The 25,541-nt window shown below is 54.5% G+C and overlaps 1 protein-coding gene across 1 annotated transcript in view; it reads left to right on the top strand.

The window, feature by feature from the left end:
- LOC122386217 overlaps positions 1-25,152 on the top strand; it is a 37,255-nt gene extending 12,103 nt beyond the window's left edge. The window contains exons 3-6 of the mRNA XM_043375204.1: positions 14,914-15,013; positions 17,927-17,949; positions 21,207-22,737; positions 24,697-25,152. Coding sequence (XP_043231139.1) covers positions 14,914-15,013; positions 17,927-17,949; positions 21,207-22,165 — 1,082 coding nt within the window. The 3' untranslated portion in view covers positions 22,166-22,737; positions 24,697-25,152. The remainder of the gene's footprint in view (positions 1-14,913; positions 15,014-17,926; positions 17,950-21,206; positions 22,738-24,696) is intronic.
- The last annotated feature ends 389 nt before the right edge of the window (positions 25,153-25,541 follow it).

The raw sequence follows: 25,541 nt of genomic DNA, 5'->3' as shown, positions 1-25,541 counted from the left end.
TCCCTCTCCCCCTCTCCTCCCCGCTCTCCCCTGGCCGTAAACAGATACAAATACGCCGGCGTTGTTTTTCTGGTCGGGCCGGTTATTGAGCGTGAAATGCGGGTAATTGAGACCTCTGGCCAGCTGGAACCCCTCTGATTGGCCGTATTAGTGGCCGCCAATGTTGTTAGCTGATGAGAAGGCGCCACTCGACCGGGCCGGGCCGCGCCGGCGGTGGGGACCGACGGTGTCCTAATCATCGGTCACCCTTGCCGCCGCCGCCGCCGCCGCGCCGCCGCCGCTGCCGCTGCTTCGACCAGAGCCGTCGTCATGGCTGATCGTTCCACTGGCGTCGTCTGAAATGGCTCAGGAGTCGCTTTGACGGCTTATTTAAATTGATGCCGTGCATGGCTCCTTTCCTCGAAGCGCGGCTTTCTTTGAGCCATACGAACAGACGCAGTTCAATTGCGGAAGACATTTGTGAAATTTGCATAGCCAGCCTGAGCTGCGTTGAACGCAGGAATAAATTTTCCGGAAGTGGTTTGGCACTGTCATAGATCGCCGTAAAGTTGCTCAAATGGAAGTCAGATTTTTAAATTCGCTGCGTTGATCTGACAGAAATGGCATGAGATGTTCTAGCTCTCTGGTAATTCAGAACAGACGTCGCTGAAATTCACTAATCGGGCAATTGATATCACAGTTATGAGGAGTCATGACTTCAAACGCTTTGAGGATGGGTCATTTGGAGGCTCTGGCAATCATTTATATAGATTAAGGGCTGCTTCCATCTAGACATCCAGTAGCTTTCATTAGGTCTATGAAGCATCTATGTAACTCATACCATGGTTAGCTGACAGTATGGCATATAGGTAGCTGACATGGGCATATCCGCATTGGTCAGTTGACGGCTAATACCCCATGAGAGTTTGATCATTTTAGCTAGGTAAAAACAGCCCCAAAATCAATATCGCGAGAAGCAAATGGCCTCATCCTATACCTACATATGCGTGCAGACGCCCTCTTCTTGACTCCCTCATACCCAGCCGTTGGATCGGAGCTGTCTGCAGCTCAGCTTAACCCGGTCAACAGATGTCAGTGCGCTACTGACAGGCTTCGGCAGAGCTATTTATTATCAGCGCTGTCTGTCACAGCCTCTCGATCACAGACACACGATGCTGGCCTCTTTTCTCGTCGTGCCTCACGGTTACCATGACAACCGTTGTGCCAACTCGGTCAGCTGTCTGCGCCAGATACAGACCGCCTCGGGGCAAGGAAATGGGACGCAATGCCACTGCTAATAACGTGCTCGCCAGCGGCCCTTGTTACCTCTTGTGTGGCTGTTAGGCTGCTGGTTAAGAGCGGAAAACGCGCAGTGCAACAAAACGGTTTGAACATTTTACGAAAGCGGATTTCGAGAAGCGGGCGCGGTGCGCTCGTCGACGCAGCGTCGGCTCACAACACTATTATACTTGTAGATGCTGTTAGCTTTCCCGGCGGATTAGCATGTGCCGGGAGGAGACGGGTCCTTCTGAAAAACACCACAGAGATGACGGTCCGACTGTAGAGACGCGTCAAGCGACGTGCCTGCCGCCGCTGGATGCTGCTTGGTAAGCGGAGTTTACATGTCGGGATAACACCTCATCGGGAGAGGAGTGAGGCGTGTCGGCCCGCGGCCCCGGGCGTCCGCTGACCTGGCGTGACCTCGCGGACGCCGCGACACGGTCGACCTCTGACCCCGCCGGTCGTCCGGCGTCCCGGCACAGCGCCGCTATTTGTTTTTGGACAATTTTCCGCCATTGTGAGGGCGGATTTATCGACGAACGGCTAACAAGGCGGGTCGGAGCGGTCCGAGGCGGGGTATTATCGGTCGCCCGGCCGCGCGGACAGGGTCAGAGGTCAGCGCGTAACTCGTAGCCCTGTTTGTTCCCATTATGAACATCTTCATCTGAGGGCCTGGCGCAGGCGGAAGACTGACCGTGGGGCTGATTGGTGAGTGGGGATGGTCCCGCCATCCTACCAGCGCTGTCGTGAGGCCGGGGAAACGCAATGGGATGGAGAAGGGGCTTCTGAAATCAGTGTTTGTGTCAAGAAAGTGAAGGCGTTTGCTGCGGGTGACTGGGTCCATGGTGTTCTCTTTTCGTCCATCGTTTTTCTTCTTTCTTTTTGCCCTTATTTTGTAGGTGCATATCACGTAATGTTTACCGTTTAAGTGAATGCCATGTCTGTTCAGAAGCAAAACAGCATAATTTGTTGTTTCTATTGAAGCCTTTTGTTCACCACTATTCCGTTAGGTACGCCAGTATTTTTGTCTTGATTGGACTCTGGCCTGGGTTTGCCCGCCGCCACTGCATGTTGGCACACCTTTATTCGACGCTAATTAGAGTAAGGTAATTACCTAATTATGTTTCTGTTTAAAACATGCAGCACAGCAGTGCACGAACAGTGCGGCCTAAATGCCTGGAAGCTTTTAGGGATGAAGTCGACTGTGCCGAGCTGCCAGGTACCGGATCGCTAAAAGGCCGAGTTGTTACGCAGTTGTGCTGAGAGGATGAATATACGAGCTGCGCGCCGGCGGCTGCCGGACTGGAGGTGAAAACTCCCCGCCCTGTGGAAAATGTGGCATTGTAGCGCGATAGCACGGTGGGATGTTGAATTCCTGGCGGTTTGGCGTCAAAGGAAGCTCTCAGTGTGTTGACTCGGGGAGTGGAAGGCCTCTGGTTCGGACTGGGAGCGACACGAGCTGGTAGGCCGGATGCGGTGTAGCTGACAGGCTGAGAGGGTGTCCGCCGGGGCGGTCGGCATCCCGTCAGTGCCAGCGGACTCCGAGTGGGCCCAGCACTCTCCGAGGACGCTCCGCCACACCACTCGGACCGCCTGCGGCGCAGTGTCTCGAGTAGCACCGCTTTTTGTGTCGCCGTTCAATGGCGGAAGCAGACGCTCGTTTGTCTTCAGACTCTGACATCTCAATTCAAAGAACGGCTGTCGAGCGTTAATTAGTGAAAACATGGCGGTGTTTTCTCACCACGCCGGCTACCTCGGGAACTGTGTGGTCAACGTGTGGCCGCGGTCGCCCGCAATCGGACTCTAAACGTTTTGTTTATCGGCTATGTTAATGACGGTAGCCGCTTAACACGTCTTTGATCGCTTGCATAACGATAATGACCTTGTTTCTAGAGTTGTGTTCAACTGTTTCAAACAGCTGTGGTCTTTTTTGTTCGAACTTCGCCATTTACTGAATTGCTCAATTTGAAAGTGTTTGGTAGGCCACAAACGTGTGGAGAGTAATTGATCTTCGACTAAAAAACAGCCTCATTTTGTCGAGTCCCTCTCTGGTGCCCACTATCATTACATCACCTCAGGGACTTGTCGTGCTATTTTTAACGATTTTGTCTCAATTACGTGGCCAGGTGGGGTTGTTTCTCGAGTTCGCGCGCGGAGAGGGTTAATTTCCCTCGAATTACACGGCTAAGTAAGTGGGCAGGCCGGGCGGCCGCTGGGGCGGAGCTGCCGCCAATTCGGCTCAGTATCGGTGAACCTGGTGAGAGGAGTAGAGGCGAGAGAGAGAGAGAGAGAGAGAGAGAGAGAGAGAGAGAGAGAGAGAGAGAGAGAGAGAGAGAGAGAGAGAGAGAGAGAGAGAGAGAGAGAGAGAGAGAGAGAGAGAGAGAGAGAGAGAGACGAGGAGATGGAGTAACGGTGGCCTGTCAACAGCGAGAGCCAGGTTACTGCGACTGCGGCTTCACGACCGCCGCGCATCCGCGATGGGCTCTACATATTTCATCAGGCAGAATCGTTTGTCTCACGAGAAAGACAGTGCTGTGGGAAAGAGAGCCGGAATGAGAATAGAGGGAATGTAACTACAACAAGAAGGATGGATCGAGAGAGAGAGAGAGAGAGAGAGAGAGAGAGAGAGAGAGAGAGAGAGAGAGAGGAGAGAGAGGAGAGAGAGTGAACGAGAAAGAGAGAGAGAGAGGAGAGAGAGGAGAGAGAGAGTGAACGAGAAAGAGAGAGAGAGAGGAGAGAGAGGAGAGAGAGTGAACGAGAAAGAGAGAGAGAGAGGGTGGAGAAAGAATGTGGAAAGAGAGAGAGAGAGGGGGAGGAAAGAGAGAGAGAGAGAGAGAGAGAGAGTAAGAGAGGGAGGTTAGAGAGATGAAGTAATGGTGAAAGAAAAGAGCAAAGGAGGGAGCCAGCTGGAGAGAAAAAAGAGATAAGGGAAAGATAAAAGGAAAATAGATTAGAGTCGAACAAAGGAGGGGAGAGAAGCAGGCGTGAGGAGCTGGGACGAGGGCGATAACTAGGCAGAGGAGGGAGGAAGCCGTAATTCCAATGTGGGTCGGCCCCGTAATGACATTGGCGGCATGGGGCGAGGGTTCGCCGGCGGGCGGCGGGGCGGCGGCGGCGGGGATTGGAGTGGCCCGACTACGCGTGCAGGGGGTAATTTGTCCCCGCCCCTCCTCGCCCGGCGCTGGTGCACCCCTCCCCCGCACCCCACCGGGTGCACCCCCACGGTCAGTAAAGTGACGCCTTCAGTGTCGGGTGGGTCGTAAGCGGCCGCTGCGCCGCGGGTCTGCCGGATGCCATGGTTTACGGGCCGTGTATATCTCCGCCGGAGACGGGCCGTTGTCACCCACCTCCGGTATTGGAGGGCTGACCGACCGCAGCCCTCAGCCCGCAGCCCACGGGCCGGCCGGCGGGGCTGTTTGGCATGCGGCGTGTTGCGGCGCGGCGCGGCGAGGCGCGGCGCAGTACCGGTCGCCGCGTGCCGCCGCCGGCCGCCGCTGGTTTATGGGAGCCCCGTTAGATCGCAAATCAGCGCCGCGACATGCTCGCCCGTCGAACGGCGCACGATGAAGGCATCGCAGGGTGAGACCGCCCCCTGCTGGCGGCGGCGAGGAGGCGGGCCGGGCCGAGTCGCCGCCAGCGCCGCCCCGGGCCGCTGGTAGCAGGACGGCCGGGCCGTCGCGCTGGAGAGGCGGAGGTAGGAGGCAAGAGTGGTCAGGACTCATGAGGTGGGTGAATGAGACTATTGTTTGTTCCTAGTCGTCGCTGAGTGGTCAGAAGTCATAGCCCGGTTCGAGACTGATCAATTAGAAGTCGACCATCTAGGGCTAGTCCAATTTGAGGCATTGGTCGTCAGCCGTCATCTCCCAGCCGTCATCCGTCATCCGTCTTCCGTCAGACACCAGGAACCAGCCGTCAATCGTGGACCGCTATCTATCAGCTGCCACGGGTCAGCCGTCATACACCATTTGTCTCGCTGATGCCCAAGTCAGTGACCTGACAAACACTTGTTGGGAGCTCCGCGGGCTCGCTTCCAAGCATTCTATCCAGCTGTCCATGCGATAAAACATGGCTCATTTTGGTATCTTATTCAGGGTGACTGAGTAGCTACTTTGCGGACTCGTCTGGAATCACTAACGAAGGCTATTTCGTTATGCTTCTGAATAGCATTATCGTTCTTCCTGGATGGTATCATGTGGCGCGGTTTCTCCATTTCTTCTGTTCCTGTTGCGGCGAGAGAGCGGAAAAGTGGTTCCAGTCTCCTACGATTCCCATTATGTGATCGCTCATCTCTCGTGTCTCCGGTAGCTCGATGAGCCGCTGCGGGTATCGGTGGAACTCGGTAGCCTTTGGTAGATCTTGGAACTCCGTTGGATGGTGCTCAGAGCAGAGCAGTGGGGGAGTTCTGGAGAGAGGATGGGTGTGCCTCCAAAGGTGGTGGCTTACGAGCCATAGCGCTCCCAAAATGGAAACTGAGCTGTTCCCTACCCTTGCCCCCTCTCTCTCTCTCTCTCTCTCTCTCTCTCTCTCTCTCTCTCTCTCTCTATCTTTATCTTTCTCTCTCTCTCTCTCTCTCTCTCTCTCTCTCTCTCTCTCTCTCTCTCTCTCTCTCTCTCTCTCGCACACTCTTTCCCTCCTTCTCTCTCTCCCTCCCTCTTTTTTTCTCTCTCTCTGTCTCTGTCTGTCTCTGTCTTTGCCTCTGCCTCTGCTTCTCTCTCCCTCTCCCACTTCTTCTTTCTCCCCCCTCTCTCTCTCTCTCTCTCTCTCTCTCTCTCTCTCTCTCTCTCTCTCTCTCTCTCCCTAGTCCCTGGGCGCGTCTGGGCACCGCCAGCGGCGTCGACGGGCGGCAGTCCCTGCCTCTTCTCATTACCTTCACTCGGCCGGGGTAGCCGGTCTTCCTGCCCAGGAGCAGAGTCGCGTGCTCACCGGCAGTGTCGGCGCCGCTGTCACGTGTCCTGCGGCTGTCAGGCTGTCTTTTGTCACGTGACCGCTGTCACCGCACACCTGACCCCTGTGACCTGCGCGTCGAACAGGTGATTGGCGGCGATTATTTCCCGATCTCTGTAATGGGGGTTCGGTTGTAAGGTGGAACTAAGATGGACGTTGGCGCTCGCCACGGGCAGTGTCGGGCAAACGACAACAAATTTCCGCGTGATCAATGCGTTCCTGAGCCGGTCGTTTGGCTGTCGAGAATGTTTATTGCTGGCGTCGCTGAGGCAAATGACTCAATCTGAGCGGAGGTGGCCACGCCTCTGTAATGGCTGTCTGCGCGGCGGAGGATGTGTTTCAACCGCCGGCCACGCCAGCTCGTTTGTTCTCCGCTGCTGCGAGGGCCGCTGATGCATTGGCTGCGTGAGACTCGGACACCAATCAATAGCAACCGTCGATTATGAGAAACTTCGTGCAACAGAAATGAGACCGATTTTTCACTCGGGACTCTCGTAGGCAAATTATTATCATAACAACATTGATCTATAGAACCTGATTGCATTTTGATTAGCCTTCACAAGGCCAGAGAGCTGCACCGTTGCGTAATTGTGATGTATTTGACGGGCAAGTATGGTATCGGCCACCTTTGGGCGGCTTATTATTGAGCCAGATGTAGGGGCACGCCCTATCCCACTTCTCCGCCTCTGTTATCCAGGCCAGCTCGGCAGTAATGCACGCTGAATGTCCGAGCGAATATCAACTCATCAGGATGTGCGGTCATTCAGCAGGTATTGGTGTGTGTGTGATGGCCGGAGAGCGGGTAAATTGCCGCGTACAACTCGGGCTCAGGTGCCCTAAGTTTTTATTAATGTAGGTTTTGACTGCGGTTCAATTTGAGTCAAGGTCAGAAAGGTGTAGGAGAGAATTGCATTAGCTCACCTCTGTGTTTCTAACGTTCATAAATGATGCTTTGTTTGACCTTTGCACGATTGATGCGTCATGTTTTGATTAACATTAACGTTAACTCAATGGTTGTTAAAACTTCTTAGAAAGCATTGTAACACACATTATTCTCGTCCAAGTCGTTCTAAAAGACCCATCGGGGACAAATTATAAGTGACATAACGTTGTTGGGTATTCTAGTATTTTTATTCCTAAGTATTTGTATGCTCGTAACTAGTGCCTGCCACCTCTTTCTAAGCACCGCACGGTGCTTTCCCTTCACTGTGCTACTGGCACAGTGAAGTGCCATTCTCGGTCCTTTGGTCCACCTGGGACCAGTGACCCGATCCCGTTGACCGCGCGAGTGCCACACGGTCCGCACTGGGCAGATATCCAGACCACAGTGATGGAGCCGCTCTCTGGCCGAGCGAATTAACAATGTAAACATCTGGTGGCCGCGGATCGGACGCCAGTAATAGTACGGCGTGGCGACGGTGGCGGCAGTGTGGGCCGTGATAACGATAACACATTGGTCCTGCGGCTTTTGGTCAGTGGCGATATTTTATTATAGAGAGCATGTAGGTATAGGTTATCTAAAAGAAGATAAAAATGAAGAGCTTCCTATCATTGCTGCACTATAATGTTGCATGTCGTTGCGATATGGTGTCAGGTTATGGTTCCATTCGATGACGTTTTTATTAAAGTTTTTCATTGGATAGACAATAGTGATGATTATAGTTTTAATCCATCATGCTGATTTTGTGACTACTCTGTGACTGTTGGCGCCTGCCTGATATTCGTTTCCTATACCACCAACCTTTGGTCACGCCCGCGCAGTGTCCCTGCGCTCCCCGTCCTCTCCACTTGTCCTCCCGATTTCCCCAGGCGAGGACAGGGAGGACAGCGACACGCCGGCGAAAGTGGCCTTCGCGGGCGGACGCAGCCGTCAGTGGACGTTATGCGCTCGTTATTGTATTCACAGAGCACACATACACACGCTGAATGCAGCGTTGGCGACTCATCTCATGAAATATGCAGTCCTCGGGGCGGACGCTGGACCGGCCGTCGCCGCTCCCCGTCGCGGTTAGTCAGCTCTGTCAATGACACCGCCGACATTCTGCACCCCCTCTCCTCCCCCTGCGTCCCCAGCCTGTCACCTGATGTCCACCTGCAATCAGCTAAAATACCCGGCAAATATTGGAACAGCGTCCACTGACAGCCGGACCGTTAATAACACGCACAGACTTCCGTTCAATTCATTTCGGGGACTGCGACGCGCGGTGCCAGCGGAACACCAGGGTGACTGCGACGAAAACATGGGCGCTAGCACCAGCCGGAGGTCGGGGCTGGTGGGTGGCGGCGGGAGGGACAGAAGCGGCCGCGGTGGTCGCTCCTCGGTCGTCTCCCAGCCATGAGTGGGACGTTTTTCTGCCCACCGCGACCCGGGCCGACGCTGAATGCCGTGTGTAACAAGGAGGAAGGACGGTGGTCCGCCCAACAATACCCCAAATGGTGACACCGGCCGGGCGAGCCGGCCGCCGGCGCCCAGAGGCCTTTGACGAGCCCAGCGCGCGTGTCTGTCCGCGCACGGTTCGGGGGTGTGACAAACAGCCATTCTGAGGCCATCGCTCACCGTGTACAGACCGATACCAGCCGCAAATATTAGCGGGGTGGATCGGCCGGACAATGGACCCGAGCGGCGCCCAGCCATGATGCAGCGAAAAATAAATAAACAGGCTCGGTGACTGTCCGCTGCTGGGGCGGGTGCGGATTCCATTTATGCTGTGATCGGGGCGCGTTTTGACTCGTCACGCAGGGTAGCAAACGACGAGGGGGCATGCCAATGAGCAGCGAACGAAAATTGGCCGCTTAATATGCTAATGCGTAGAGTGACTGTTTCAGGCAGTGATATCATGCTATGCCGTTGGCTGTGCAATGCTTGTGAACAAATTCAGTAGGTCAGTTTTACAAGGAAACTCGTAACCTACGCTAAGTGTTTTTCCTCGACGGGAACCAGAATGCATGCTGTTCCCCTCTTTGTTACATGACGATGAAAGTACATTTCGCTGTTTCACTGCAAAAATTGTATGCCAAATTTTGAGTTGCATGCTATTGTTGTTCGTTTAACTGAATTAATCATGAATTCAAGTTTGTCACCTCGATTTTTTCGGACATCCCTCACGACAAACGCATTCCGCGAACGCTTCCAAAGATACAATCAAAGCCAGCATTCGCTCGCTGACAGATATGAGCCGCCTCCAATCGCTAGAAAAAAAATGAATGCCAAACTTAGCACCTACATGCATCACATGCTATTTCAACAAAATGCCACATACACCTTGCAGTGTGTTCTCATTGAATTCCCTCCTGTCACAAAATATACACCAACCATCTCTCTGTAAATCTCACTCTCGTCCCCAATAATCTCTGACCGTTCTTCACCCTCTCTCTTATTGCCTTCTCCTCGTCTTCTCCCGTCTGTTGCGGCCGTATCCGGCTCCAGGAACCGACCTGGGGCGGCAGCGGCTGCCCTCCATACGTGCAGGATGCCCATCGGCCGGCCGTGCACCACTCAGTGCACTGCTCAGTGCACGACACAGTGCACGGACGCCGGCCCGGTGCAGCCGGTCGGCCGGCCGGCCGGCCGGTCGCTCGGCCCCGCCCCTGATTGGCCGATAAGCTTTTCTCGGCTCATTTTCGGACGATTAATCAGTGAGCGCGGGCGGCGGCACGGCGTGAGCGGACACATGTCCGGGACGGACGGCCTTTGTGGCGCTCGCCGCCGCCGCGCCGGTACCGCCGCGGCTGCGCCAGCACTGCCGCGGCAGCCCACACGGCCGGCGTCAGTGACAGACTCCGAGCCGGTCCCTGCAGGACCGTTCATCACGTGCCGCAGCCGGTCACAGGCGGGGGATCTCTCCGTGACGCCGTGCGTTACTCATTGCGTGCCACCGCGTGACTCCGCGTGACTGGGCGTGACGGTGCGTTACGTGCCGCAGTGTGCGTGTGACGCTGGCACCCGCGTGACCGACGCGTCGCCGCCGCTGGATGCGCCGCGACCTCCCCATGGAGACGACCTGGCGGTACCGGCCCACCCCCGCCCCCGCCCCGCCCCGCCCGCTGGGGTCAACCGCCGATGGACTGCTAATTATATTGATTGGCGTGCATGAGAGCGGACCATCGAGCGGAGAGCGGTGCCGGCGGCGGCCGAGCCGTCGGGTGGGATGGCTGGCCACTCCCTGAGCGCCGGCGGCAGCCTCACGCCGGTGTGGTACACGGCGCTGCACTGGCCGGCTCCGGCAGCCGCGCCGCATCGCCACCGCTCCGCCAAAATTGCCGCCACTGCTGCGGCAAATCTGCCGCTATCGCTGCGCTCAATCTACCGTATACCTAATCAATGCCCCAGATCGGCTGCAGCTGCCGATCTAAGCCAAACAGATGGACTGCGTTTACCGCAGTGTAGTTATGCACAGTTACAAGCCGTCAGTCAGTCAAAATAAATAGCTTGCACCCGTCCACCAGTTGCTGCTCTCGGAGCGCCGGCTTCTCGTCTCGCTCGACGGAACTCGGGCTACCATTTGCATTCCATCGGCAGCTGTCTTTGCCTAGCGGGCTGTCTCCCGCGCTCTCCCGCCGCTGCCGCGCCGCTTCTCCGACGATTACCGGCGCTCGTTGAGACCATTGTGGCGCGTGAAATGAGCCGAGACGCAGCGCTGCTAACCGGCGAACCACTGACGGATGGCAGAGGATAATTCCTGCCATATCCCTCCGGTGAAGGCGGCGTTATCTCGTTGCTCGTCAGCCGAGCCGGGTACCACCTGAGACCCGGCCGGCGCGCAGTCTGCCACCGCCTGAGAATAGGTCCCCGAGGTCACATTTGGTAGACGCGTGCGTTACTCTGCGTAATTCGGGCCGGTGTATCGGCAGGGATGGTTACATTCTCTGGTCTGCTAGGGATCGGACAAAGTGGACCAGAGAATGAGCTAGCTAGGGCGCCTTTGATGTAGGAAATTCTAGGGGATATTTTTGGAAGGCCCAGGAACCGGCTGGTAACTAGAAAATATGAAGCCAGTTCAAAGCTTGCTATTATTTTGACGTATCCTTGTATTGATAAGCCGTAAGTATTCCGTTTTTAACTATGACAACTTTCAAATATATACCAATAGGTTCAGGCCTGCCAATTAAAGTCAAACGCACCGTTTACCTGGCGTGTGCGCCATGTCCAGGTGACCGTCCGTAGCACGCGGCTGTTTCGTTTTGACCGCGGTTATAAGGCCGTCCCGCTGGCGGCACAGTCCCTAATTTGACGTCGGCAGAGCTGCAAATGACTACTGAATCATTCGGCGCGCCCCGCCCTGCCCGCGGCCGCCGTCTTTGTTTTAATTATCGCTCCAGACAGAACTGTAATCAGTCGACCACAGCGGAAATTAGTCGGTAATTGCACGCAGCGAAACTGCATGAACATACTCGTCAGCCGATCTAGATCCGCAGCAAATTGCGAGCACAGGCTGTTTGGTTTGAAAGCCTTCCCGTCATTATTGCGACAATATGCGGGTGGCACGGTCCACGATGTACTTGTTGAAACAGTTCTATCTCTCTCTGATGAGACGACGTTCTAACGCGACCGACAAAAGCTTGTTGGCAAGGCGTGAGCGATGACGAATGACCTCAACGGCATAAACAGCCTCTTTTTAAATGGCGGACATGCCAAATTACCTCGCTTAGACCCACTAATGGTGGTGCAAGTATGCGAACAACCAAGACGAGTCCAATTAAGCACTGTATGGGAAGATACTATCGTGCGAGGTTTCGCAAAGCCAATTCATCACGTGGTCTGTTTAACGAGCCAACGTGTGCTGCTCTGTCCGGAATGGCCGCAGCACCCCGCCCAGTCGACTTCCGAACGTCATTTTCAGCCAATTCATGCTAAACACCCGGGCGGACAATGCGTCATTATGTGCGCGCTTATGCTGTCATTAGGTTCGCTGGACGCGCGCGCGCCGGCCGTGCAGCCGCAGCGCACAATCCGCCGCACTGGCGACGATTAGCGGCGCCCGGAGCTGTCGCACGGCCGGCCGCACTGATTGTGACGTATGCGGCGCGCGTCTGCGTCACAACTGACGCAGGAAGCACCACCGCCACGCCGCGGTGAGCACGGCATTGTCCCAGGCCGATGGCTGTAAAAAGGCCTTGGGCGTCGCCGGCCAGCCCTCGAGGTCCGTCGCGCCGGACGGGGGGAGACGCTTCTGTCGCTCCGTCGGACCAGACGCAGGCCCGCCGTCTCCGGAGCTTAACGGGGACAAACGCGATCGAGGGGAGGCAGATGGAATCGGGGTCCGAGAGACAGAGGAATTAACAAGGACTGGACCCGATTCGGAAAGAAATGGAGAGAACGAATAGAGACAGATGCGGGCTAAAATCTTAAACGTGGGCAGTCTGGGGACTTAGCCGGGGGACAATGACCGAGACGCAGACAGAAACACAGAGGAGGCAGGAGAGATGGGGAGAGGCGAAGAGAGAGAGAGACAAACCCAGATGGGGCTGGGGACAGAGCTCAGACAAAGCCGGTGTCGGGGACAGCTGAGGTAGAGCCGGTCACAGAGCTTAGATGGACCCGGGGATAGCGGGCCTCCCTCAACCGATGTCGCCACCACAGGCCGCCTTTCATCGTCGGTACGACCGCTCGCCCGACGGACGATTCATAGCTCCATTGGAGCAGAGGCCGCTTCATATCCATAAGTCCGATCGGACCAGATTGAAAAATCGATGTGGCCCTGGCCAGTGCCGCTACTCGGGACGAATGGGACGCTCTCTCGTAGTTTTCCGCGGGTGCCGGCGGCGGCGGCGCGGTGTGTAAAGCGGCCGATCGCGGCTCGCTCCTGTCTCGCTTCTATGCCTCTCGCGCTGCCCTGTGCCTCTCCCAATATCTCGGCGCCCGTGGTTCCTCTCTCTCCTGGTGCAGCTCTGCGGCTGGCGAGAGATTAATTACACAGGTACTGCGTGTAATGGGCGTCGGGTACAGCCCAGTCGTCGGCAGCACGTCTGGGTCGACAACGGCCTCGCCGCCGGTCCCCCACGCGCACTATTTGTCATATTTAGAGCCGAAAAGCTTTATTACCTGGCGACTAGACGGCCGGTATTGCTGGACGATGAAAGAGACCTCACTGTGGCGTGTAACCGGCCTTGGTGTAGCGTCGTTTAATGTCAGTGACGCGGAGCTTCTGGCGGCAGCGGAGAACAATATCTGTCAAGGCTGGCCGCTGAGCGACTGATTGGGTTGTGCCCGGCGGCAGGGCACGGACGGGGGCTCGACACAACCGCCCGCGGGCCAGCCTTAATGAAGTCGTCCCGAGGAGACCGACCAACACCGAGCGGCGCTACAATAGCCGAGTGTTTTTCATCTCCAGCCTTTCACTTTTGCCGAGTGCGCATACAGATGCGCCACAATGAGGTTTCAATTTGCTTGCTCCCGGGGACAAAGGGCCATCGAAGCCGGCCATGTGCTCTGGACAGCTCATTGTGCAAGTGGCATCTGTCGGACCCCGGTGGAATAGGCGTGAAGTGCGCCCCGACCTGCCGGCAATCACCGTGACGCAATGACAGGGCTAATTACGACCTCTGAGTCGGTGACCCAGCGCTGATGACAGCAGGGAGGGCACAGACAGACTGCTTATGAAGTGATCGTGATATACACACGGGAAGTGGGACGAAGGAAGGTCAGAGGTTGTGGTTGGAGAGAATGGTGGGAGACTGCTCCGATACGAATGGGTTATGACTCATGGCAATTGTATTATAGTCATCTGGGGCTAGGAGTTTTTGGAAGTCCCTTTGAACCCAGTCAGCAATCGTATATATGATTTGGCATGTCTTGGTCGGCGGAGACCAGCTGACAGTCTCGATCATCTGCGCCTCTTCATTGTCCGGTTCAGCTGTGACTCAGCAGCTGGTGACGGCGACTCCACTGAGTCACTAGCTCACCAGAGGTGACAATCACGCTCACCATAACCACCAGTTTCACACTCCCGTGCACCACACGGAAACCTCTGTGCTTCTCAGAGGCGATTACCCCTCGCGGCTGGCGTCACTCACACACTTACTCCACCATGTGACGTCACGCTCGTGCTGCACACTGACGCCAATGACGTCATTTGGTTGTCGATGTTCGGCAAATGGCGCTAACCAGGCGGCCATTCATCAGTGGTCGGCTCGCGGCGCTCGCTATCGACAGCGGAGACAGAACAATGCGAGCTCGGTGGCGGCGGCTGGCGGATCCGCGCCGCCTTACAGCCGGCTCTGCGAGTCTCTCACAGCGAGCTCACAGCCTCTCACAGCGAGCTCACGACGCTCACAGCGAGCGAGAGGCCTCTGCCGCCGATCGGAGTCATTTGTCCAGCTGCCACGGAGCGGCGGTGCTGGGGGAGGGGATGGGAGGAAACTGACCGCAGCCGAGTGCCGAAACTGGCCAGGCTGGGTTGGGAATTTGAGATGGACGAAGCTGTGGCTATAGCTGGAGTTTGGCCGCTGAAATTTGGCGTGGGAATAAATATGAGGCAGGTTGAAACGCAATATGGTATAAGTTAACGGTCCACTTGATATATCAAGTGGATATATCAAGATGCACTTGCATGACCAGTGACCACGCTTCTGCATTGATGTATGTGTGACGTATACTTTCATGAATGTCTTTTACGTTATGTCAAGCTATAAATATCAAATGCTCTCCCACCCCTTCACTGGCCCTGCAATGCCAAGTATTTAACTCTCGCCCCCGTTTTCTGTTGACAGAGGTGACGTCATCGTCATGGATTCCGATCCTGGTGGTGGTGGCTCTGCTGTCCGCCCTGCTCGGCGCCATCGGCATGGTGGCCGTCATCCGCTGCCGCAGGTGGGTCAACGTGCTGCCCTCCTTAGCTTCACCCGGGGCGTCAGATACTCCTTACTTGGGCCCACGTTGTAGTGTGCAATGTGCATGCGGGTCGCTGTGTCTCGGCGTCGGCACGCTAGCTGACCGGGGGTCATGGCAGTAAACTGATTCCAAGGCAGTGCCCTGGAGTGGGCTAGGTCGAGCCCGGTTGGCACCTGGCGTGGTCACTGAGTAACTATAGGGTGTGGCAACATGACTCCCAGCCAGGGTTGTATACGACTCAATCAATAGCAATCAATTCAATCACGACAAATTTGGGAAACCAATCAAATCAATCAAGTCAGAGCAGTTTTCGGGAATTGATTCAATCGACTCAAACGCGACAATGAAAGGAATCAATCAACTCAATCAAACGACTCAAACCAAGATATACATTAGGTTTTTTGCCCCACCAACTTGGAAAAGTGTCCATAGCAGTCTGGTGTACCTACCTACCTACCTACCTACCTACAGAAGAAACAAAAATATTGTCATTTAAAATTATAAATTGCCATGCCATTCAAAGTTTTTATGTAATAAGGAAGGATACCTAGTGATGGACAGGTGGATCATGATATTGAGGTTCAATGGGTAGAATTGGAGCAGAAGTTTCATTTAATGGGTGCAAAATAACCCAGTAGTTGACTTCAACAAACGCCCCTTAACCCAAATCACCACCTTTCACCTAAAAGTTGTCAATTTAATTTTGGCCATATTCCAGCTAAGTCATCAGGCCATCTACCCCATGTAAAGCCCCCGTCTGTCTCTTATATATGTGAGTTATGCGGAGCTCTTCTGAATTGAACCCTGAACATAATGAACCTAGCTAGGTTACATGCCACACTGACACCATATTGATATGAAAGTGTTGAAAATGTGCTATAAATTTGACAACTTCATTAGGTATGCTTTATGAAGACAGCAGGAAAGCAGGTAGGTACCTACTTACCTGCCTAGATGTGTCACTGGCTACCAACAGTACCAACGAAGGTAGATAGGTTATATGTGAAGAATTCAAAACATTTTATTGCAATACAATTTGAAACTGTTAGGACTGGGGGATAGGGATGAGCATTAAAATATATTTAAAAGGAAATGGAAAGGACAGGGACTCTGGAACCACAGGATAAGTTAAGGACAAAGGAAGAAGAACAATGAAAATTAAATGCCGTTGGTGCGACTGCGAAAAAAACAAAGAAAACGTTTTGCCAAGAAGTATGCTAAGCTTTTATAAATCCTTATTCTTCGTCTTTTGATTTTTTGGTAAGATGACGTCATTGATTATCATGTAGTATGGTAGATCATCATAAAATAAATCGGTTGTACAACACCAATTTCGTTTTAATTATTATTTCAATTGAAATAAAACCACTTAATAATATTCGGTAAAATATTTTAAGGAAAATGAAATATGTTATGCCTAGGCTCTCAGGAGAAAAGCACGGTGACTATAAATAGAGAAAAGGATCAACAAACGTTCTGCTGCAAATTAAACAATGCAGCAAATTAGCTATTAATGTAAACGTAATTAGCGAGACGAAAACGGCGCTTTTGTTTCAGCTATTTTTGTAGGGGTTTCAGATATTTATAGAGTTCAGTGGGTTGTTTCTGAGGAGATGTGGAGATGTGAATTAGTAATTAATCACACTTTATTAGTATATAGGGCCTTGCACTTTATCATCTGGATTAAAAAAAAATTCCTGCTGAGTGCAGAAAGGTAGGTAGGTGCATCGCCAGGTTCTATCACAGGATTGGACTCAATTGGAGCAGTTATTGCAGTTGAAAGTCAAAGTTGGCTGTTCATGTTTAGGCCCTGTTCTTTATTTGGCCATCTACTCCATATTGCAGTTGTGATGACAAGCAGTTTTCAGTGTAGTTTTGTGATCTTTGATGTCATCAATTGGTGTCATTATTTTTCGTCAACTAAAACTTATTTCAACTTTCCATTCAATCGACTCAATCATACGAGTCACTCTAATTTTCGGGAATCAAATCAGTCAACCAGTCGCTAAAGTCAAACGAGTCAGTCAACCAGTCATCTCGAAAAGTCAATCGACTCAATCCAATCAACTCAAAATACGCGCTGAATCAAATCAATCAATTCAATCGACTTGATTGGTATACAACCCTGCTCCCAGCACTGTGAACGAAATTCTAAAACACCCCGATGGTGGAAGTTTCGCCAATGTTTCGGCCGGAGTATTAGCTCCTGGGCATCACTCGTTCCACTCAGCCTACCCGCGGGCCGTCTGTGAATTGCTGGCTGCCCTGTCCCGGGGTCACTGGCTGTATCACTCTCCCTGGTTAGACGGGCCCCGGGTGGCTGCGCCCGGCGCCGGCCTCAGCCATTACCGGCGCGGCCGGCAACCCGGGTCGGTAATTTGGCCGGTCCTGGTGTCGGCAAACGGGGGCCATTTGGCGGCCTGTTTTTAGAGGTGCGACCCGTACCCGGCAATTTGTGGAGTCTGACCAACCGCCGGCGCCCGCGCCCGTCCCTCGGAAACAGATCAATTACGTGAGGCGGCGTCTAAGGGGGGGGGGCCAAGGGGGAGCAGAGACAGGTGATGACATTATTTGAAAGGCGGATGGTCGTTGTGAGTGGTTAGTTTGAGTAGCCGTGACATCGGGATGCCAGAAGAGGACCTCTTGTAATGTGATGCCGGACTTAGCACTGAGTTGTTGTGTCGCGCGTCCTTATTTACTGCAAGACTTTTGAAAGAATGACGGCAGTGATTTTAAACGTACAATTTTACTGTGAAGCCCCATTGGATTTTAAAGCTGCCTATCAGTGTTGTTGTTGTTATTGCTGTTTGTGTTGTTTTCATTGTTTGATGTTGTTGTGATGTTCGTGCCACCACTTGGTAGCCATTGCTAACAAGCTGTTTTTGTTTGCAGGTTGCGGGTTCTGCCATCAAAAGGTAAGCACGCCACATCGGTTTTGTTATCAAAAACGTCCAGCTGGTGTCATTTATACCCCTTGCAGGCCTCGTAGCTGAAAAACATATGTCAGTTTCTGTTTTCGTGATAGCACTGCTGTGTTATATTGGGCTAGTTTATATCGGGCCGCAGCAGATTGGTAGAACAGGATTTCCGGGATTTAGCACGTCACCCCTCTGCGCCACCGTGCACGCTTCCCGTCTGTAATGGTTCAGGGTCAGCGCTGCGGAGCTACCGTTTTCCGATCGGGTCCCTCTCACAGCCGCTATCAGAGGCGGCTGCCGTCCGGTCCTCCAGTAATTGAGCCGCTCGCTGGTCCCGCCAGCCACGACACGGTAATTTAGCCGGCCGTTTGATAGCGGCGGCTTTGAAGGGTAACCCTGGTCATTTTTATTAATGGTCACTCTTCGCACGCAATATCGGCCGTGTGTAGCGGCGCCCGCGGCAGTCTCCGCCGGCCGCCTCTCACGCCGGGCAGGTGCTGTATTGGAGCAGTAAGCCACCCCAGGAAGGAGATGTCAATATTCTTTTCAGTGAAATATTCCCAGCCTTGGGACTGAAGAGGTCCTTGACCTTCCGGCTATTTGAGTCCGGCGCCGGCCACTATTCGACAGTGGGCGAAAATATGCCCTCATCCCTTCCACGCTCCACAGATGAAAAGGATGGGTGGCATAAAACGAGAACCCAGCCATAAAGAAAAGGGAAAAGGAAAGAATTTATGATGGATTTGCATCACAAAGGAGGCTGTAGTAAAATTCACTTTTGACTTTGACTGAGAGCTGGGAGCGCTGGTATAAAACTGTCCGCGGCCCGGCCCGCTCCTAGCGATGTCCGGAAGAAGGCTATAGTCCACGTCTGTCGCGTCCGTCGCCCCGTTTCGGGCACCTCATTTGCTGCGGCTGGGTCTTTTGCTCGATGGCGCCGGCCGGATTTATTTACGGCTGTTCCAGTTTACCTGGAGTGATCCTTTGTTGTTTACGACGCACGTCGGACGTGGAATGCTGGTCCGGGCCGTCAAATTGGGCACATAAATCGCGACACTACCGGAGGTGCCGCGCACACTGATATACTGCCGAGCAGAGCGGCCCGCCCGACCCGCGCGCGCTTCGGTGGCGCGGCAATCTGTCCGACTGTGGGAAGCCGCTGTGCTCTCAGGGTGGTGCTGTTGCATGCGCTGGAGAACAGCATAAAGAATGTGCGGGAGGTGCCGAGCGGTATGCATGCTCAGACTTCCGGCTCAGTAGTCGTATTACTGTGTCTTAGTGCATGGTTGATGTGATGAGTAAATTCTTGGCTGGAACGAGCTACCTCGAGCTACCGTAGTGTTGAAATCATTCATCACGTTTTTTTATTAGTGAGGCTCTAATCTGCGTGAAAATTTTCCTCGTTTCCTGCTACGGGTGGCTGAAACTAAGACTTCTAAGCCGGCAAGCCGACAGTGACCGATGAGTTAGAATGCGGCGTTTTTATTCCGTAATGCGGCTCAGTGCTGTTTGCTGGCGGGTTATTAAGTGGCCCCTCGCTACGATCCGGTGGCCAGAGTTCTGCTCCACCCGCGCTGCATTCCATCAAGGTGCAACTGGTATTGTTATCCTCGCTAACTACGTAAACGATCTTTGCATGCTTGGTTGATAATGCATAATCCTCGCTACGCCATCTTAACATGATCGTCTTAGCATATTTGAATTAGCAAGCTTATCGTCAAAGTCACAGTTTGATGTTTACAAAGAAGTAAGACAGAAAATCATTTTGCAAACAAGCCACTACGGATGTTCAATCGTCTATGTCTCCGGGCCCAGAGGAGCCATGCAGCTTTGACCCTCTCTCCGCACCATTCTCAAACATAAAGCCATCATCTCTTCTCCCGGGGGTGGACAGTCGACCCGGTACCGAAGGACGCCCCTCACCGCCCCTTGCCGCCCTGTCCTGCCGCTCCCACGTCCCATCCCTGGCCTTCATTCCTGACCCTGCCGCACTGCGCCGCCCGCTCCACCCTCGGCGCGCTGATTTGACTATTTTCATGCTAATCCCTGGTGGGTGTCCCGTGCAATTTGCAGCGTCGCACGCCTGCCGCGGCGTTGTTCGGCGCTCGTCATCGATGTATCAGTTTGACTCGCGAGTGCCCAGGATGGTCTGAGTGGCGTCTGAGTCACGGGATGGGCCTAGTAAAGGAGGGACGTGAGAATGGATTGCGATGATTGGGTCGTATTTAGTGAGCCGTGCTTTAGAGTGATTGAAATAAAGCGGGTTTGCAATTGCAGTATCTCTTTCCCATTACGAAACGAGTGTACTGGGTATTCGTACATCATGCTTCAGTGTGATGGTAGCGAATTGAAGCATAGGCGCACGAAATTAAATGCAAGAACTATTGAAGCTGGTTGCGAATGAAAATGTGGATGAATCGACTCAACTCATTGAACTTTGGTTCTAACATTGGACATCGAACCTTTAGACTAAGTAAATTGGACTGAACTCAGACCATTCCATTGAACCGCAGGAAACACCAAACAGTTAGGTCTTCAATTTTCCGTTGCCAAATTGAACTCTCGAACTTCAATCCAATCACAGCTCTTCCACCATGGACCCATCCATCCAGGAGTCCGGACCAATGTTCCCGTTTTGTTTGAGTACCGCGTGACCAATCCCTTGAGAGGAGACGGTAGAGGCCTATACCTCGTCTGGGTAGGACCAGATTGGACCACTGAGTCGTATCGGACCATCCTGGACCGATGGCTCGGACCAAACACTCTGGACCGTACGCCGACGCCTGGTTCGTTCCGCGGTCCGGGGCCAATTACCGAGCCAAACGCTCCGACAGATTGAGTCGTCCATAACCGGCACGAGCCGCCACGCGCCGAATAAGGACGCCGCGATGGATTGGCACAGCACGCGCGCCAGACCTGCGCCGCGCCGGTCACGGGTCGGGCGGCGGGCGGGGGCGAGCACCACGCCCAGCTGTGCGCAGATGGATCGGGGCTTGTATGGTCTGAGGGAGAGCCAGGAGAAATTGCGCAGCTTGATGATGTATCTCGTTGTAGTGACCTCATAACTACTTGGATAAGGTGTAGATGCTCTAAAAGGAAAAGTTTTTCATTTCGATGAGCAATTGAACACCATACCAGAGATGAAGACATTTAAATTAACTCCCCTGCCATATCGTCATTGGACCCTTGAATGATCTTTCCCACTGTGTGTGTGTCTACCAGATCATTCTGACTTGGTCTTCTTTGTGTTTCAGGTCTGTGTCCTCTGGTGTCACTGGACCGACCGAAGGAGGACGCTCCTCCCCTGCCGTCCTCCAAACCTCCGGCCGGCCGGGGCGACGCCGGCGACGCGGGACGGCAGCGCGCCTGGGCCGGCCGGCTGTGGGCTCGGCCCCCCAGCGGTACCGGCTCAGCCGCCAGCTACGCTGACCAGCCCTACACGTTCCCCGACCAGGAGAGCGCCGTGTACGCCGAGCTGAACAGCGTGGCCGGCTCCCAAGGCGTGCCCGCCTACCGCGCTTATGTGATGAACACTTATAGTGAGATTCGCGACCCGCGCCGCCTGTTACCCGACGGGACGTATGAGAACGCCGGCTATGTGCTGGAGCCGGCGCTTCACGGTGTCGGCGGCGGCGGGGGCGGGGGTGGAGAGTCGGGAGGCTCTGGTTCCAACCACAGCAGCGCGTACTACTCGGACATTTCGGCTGGAGAACCGGCCGGGGGTAGTCAGCGGCGCCGGCGCCGTGAGCTGGCCAGTGTGTCAGCACGAGTCGTGTACCCTCGCCGGCTACCGGTGCCCATCAACTTACTACCAGACGCGGCTGATCTACCGGACAACCTGGAGAACCCGCCGCCGGAGAGCACCATGATCGCGGCGACCCGGCGCGGCTCGCAGTACCGTCTGCTCGACAGCCGGACGCTGGCCGCCGCCGGCCGGCTGACCGCTCCGCCCGGGGTACCGGTGGCCGGCGCCTCGGCAACCGATCCGCTCCGGCAGCCGCACAACATGAGCTTTCGCTCGGACCCTGACTCTGGACAGCGCTCCGGAGACTCGGGTAACCGGTCCGGCTCCGAGCAGGGCAGCCTGGAGCGGCGGCCGCTGCCGCTTCTGCCCAGCCGGCGCGTGCAGGGACCGCAGAAGCGCGGGGTGTACACGCTCACACAGCAGTGCGAGGAGCCTCCGCCGCCGCCGCACGCGTCAGAGTATGTGTAGCGGCGGCAGTGTCAGCCTCACTGTGCAATAGAGCTGCCGGTCGGCGGTAGGGTGCACCGTCCCCGGTCCGCCGTCGATACTCCGATCAGCGTTAGCGCGCTCCGGCGAGATAAAAACTCGTCACCCGCGCACAAAAAACAGTGGCGTGTAAGCCTCTTAGCGAGCTTACCGGCGGAAACCGTTGTTTTTGGTCGGCAGGCGCTGTGATGTTATCATCTAGTCACGAGCTCTCTCATCCCCGGAGACAAAAACGAGAGCAGAAAAACGCGTTCGGGATGCGCTGAGCAGAGGCCGGTGCGCTCGGTTCAGTGTTTACTCCGCAGTCGAAGCTCGATATTTCTTCATAACTGTCTGCCGGTCGCGAGGGCGGGGAGGCAGCGGCGGTGGGGTCCCGCCCTCTGCGCTGTCGTCCCGTGCGGTCTCTGACGACTCAACCGGCGCCGACCAGCCGTCATCAGTGCCGTCATCGTCTGGATCGTCATCGCCAGCATCGTCATCGCCTGGGCCGTCATCACCAATATCTTCATCAGCTCCAGCCGACTAGATCCTGCCCCGCTGGAACCTGGCTGAAGGTAAATATAACGTCGCCACCCTTTCCGGTATGCAAATTGATCAGCTTCAATAACCGTGAGGGACTGCGCTTCATTTACCCCGGGGTGTTATGGAGGAAGTTTTGGTAGGGTCGGCGCTCGCCGATGCCGGTTCCAGATGGGGTTACCATGGCAACCAGTTCTCCCCTCCAGCCCGGTGCAAACTCGATCTGCAATGCCGTCTTTGTGTGTTTGCCGCGAGTTCTGGCCAGTCTCAATGTTGATGTTATCGGTTGGCGCTAGGAGTTGTTTGGAAACTTGTCAGGTAACTCGGGTCCAATGCAGAGCTCCCCAGCTTCCAATTAGCATATCATTAGCCATGATATAAATGGGCTGGGGGCATGCTAGCGGTCGATGGTGTGTTCATTGTGGCGTCTGGGTGCCGGCGGCGGGCCCGGCGGCCGCAGCTGGGGTGGAGACTGCACGCGGCCCGCTCGTCAGTGTGTCTGCACAGGCCCGGAACGGCCGCCGGCTTCCGCGGCCGGCGCCTCTCGGCCGACCCTCAGAGCGGCCAGTTTTGTCTCTCAGAGTAGCCAGTTTTTACTGCCGATGGCCGTTGTGTCGAATCCCACAAAAAGACCGACTCGGTCGGTAAAAACGTCCACATTTCTCCGGCTAAGCACTGGAATAATCGTGAGGTCAAGAGAGATGATTTTCACGCATTTTTCAATGATAAAATCTCGACGAACGGGTACAAAGGGAATCGCGCCCGGACCGAGGAAAAAGTCGAATAACATTAGAATATCACCGGTTTTTGTGTCATGAGGCTTCGGCATTTCAAGCAAGCAGGATATTCCAAATCTTCGTGAGGTTAATAAGTAATGAAGTAGGCAGAAAGACCGCCTCCAAACCTCAAACCATTGCAAAGAGCTCCTCCATGCGATAGCGAGCGCTTGTTCTATTTTCTCACGGTGTTTGTCACCCTGGTGACTGTGATTCTTCGGCAACTTCAAACGAGTGCCGCGTCCGCGACCGCTGATTGGATGGTCTGTGTCACCGCATCAGGCACACGCGAACTGACACCCTGACGTGACAATTCTGAGCGGAGCCCGATTAGTCGCTCACCGGCCGACTATTTAAGGGGAATTCACGTCACTGACCGGGAAAAGAATGCCCACTTTCCCGGCTGACCGCTCATTTCCGACGCCAATTCAGCCAGAAAATTGTGTTTATCTGTTTAACGAACAATGGGACAGTTTCCTTTTCCTCGTTGATAAACATCCCGAGCGTATTTTTGAAACGCCAAAAGGTGTGATGTGTCGTAGATTTGCCGACCATGTCAGCGCTATAGCGCTTTGTTGAGGAGCTGAATTGACAGCACTAGAATGGGCATATCAGTGTTATTCCCAACAAGTCTATAAAAACGCAGAATGGACACCTTGTCAAAGCCGAATTAGGTTTATTAGCAACGGATAATTTGGACATGTTTTATGCAAATTATTATGCCTGGGAAGTCACCGGAAAGAAGCGGTGACTCCGACTGAAAGAGCTTTTGTTCGTGTACGTTTCACCATCGCCTCGTCATCAATTTGATAGGTTCATTCAAATGGGCGACGCTTTAGCAGCTACTTATCCGCCGTCTCTGACACTTGGGCTGTCCCCTGTGGGAACCTTAGAAGTGCAGCAAAGTGAGGTTTTATGTCGGGGGCACCTGGGACACTACCTTTAGTCAACTTCAAAGGTCACTGACCTCTGCAGCTCCCCCTCCCTCAGGGATAGGGGTCACCTCGTTCGCCGGGGCCCGATTGTGTTCGTGAGGAAATTCGTAATAAACCCACCGATGGTGATGTTCGAGAGGGGTGAAACGAAACGGCCGGTATAAACCGGGTCGATCCGTTCCAGGGCGCCGCTGCCGCCGGAGTGGCTGATGAACGGGGTGGCTGGCCGGCGACACGCCCCATTGCTCGGCCAGCGCGGTAACTCGGCGGCCGTTTGTTCCAGGTGACCGGCGTCGGAGGACGGCCGCGGCGCAGACAGCGAGCGACCGACCGAAGGATCGACGGATCGACGAAGTTCAGGCGGCTGCCGACGCACCAACTGATCAACGCACCGATGGACGGCAGAAAGCTGCAGCTGCAGAGCCCCGAACGCCCTTACGTGGCATCAGCGAAGGCACTTGGCTCCATTTGAGGTCATCGTTCCGCCCAGCCGCAGACCATTCCAGAGGGCGTCCCTCCGACGCGCTCGGCTTTATCCGGCAGTCGGCGCCCATCGCCACTGGCATATCAAACTATTTCGCACTCAGGAGACCGTCTCCATGCGTTTGTGATATCCTTGATTGTTGTAACCTGCCTGTGCGTGTGTGTATGCGTGTGTGTGTACATATGTGAGGAGTCCTGAGATCGTATTATCTTATCTATACCAAATCGCATTCAAGAATAAAAACCTGCTGAACAAGGCGGCGTTTTGTGGACGCGGCACGCGGCCGAAGTTGAGGACATTGTCTGGTTGGTTATCGCCGTCATCATCCGTGGACGGTCGTTAGCTGTCATGACAGCCGTGGCACTTTTTCCGGCTGATGGGACAGCTGGAACTGTCGGCAGAGGAAATAGACGTCGTGCTGAGCTGGGACGATAGAGCGGTACCGTGCCTCGTGTGAAGTAAGGTCGTGAATCAGACGCATGTCGTTGTACTGATGGGTGACGATTGAAGCGGTATGAAACGTTGACGAAAGATGCATGCAGTTTACAAACAGATTATCTAGTAAAAAAAAACAGACACACACACACACACACACACACACACACACACACACACACACACACACACACACACACACACACACA

The sequence above is a fragment of the Amphibalanus amphitrite genome, unplaced genomic scaffold (genome assembly GCF_019059575.1).
Source record: "Amphibalanus amphitrite isolate SeventyFive unplaced genomic scaffold, NRLGWU_Aamphi_draft 000243F_arrow, whole genome shotgun sequence".
Lineage (NCBI taxonomy): Eukaryota > Metazoa > Arthropoda > Thecostraca > Balanomorpha > Balanidae > Amphibalanus > Amphibalanus amphitrite.
The sequence above is the reverse complement of the archived record's forward strand: the minus strand, read 5'-3'. Positions and strand labels throughout refer to the sequence as shown.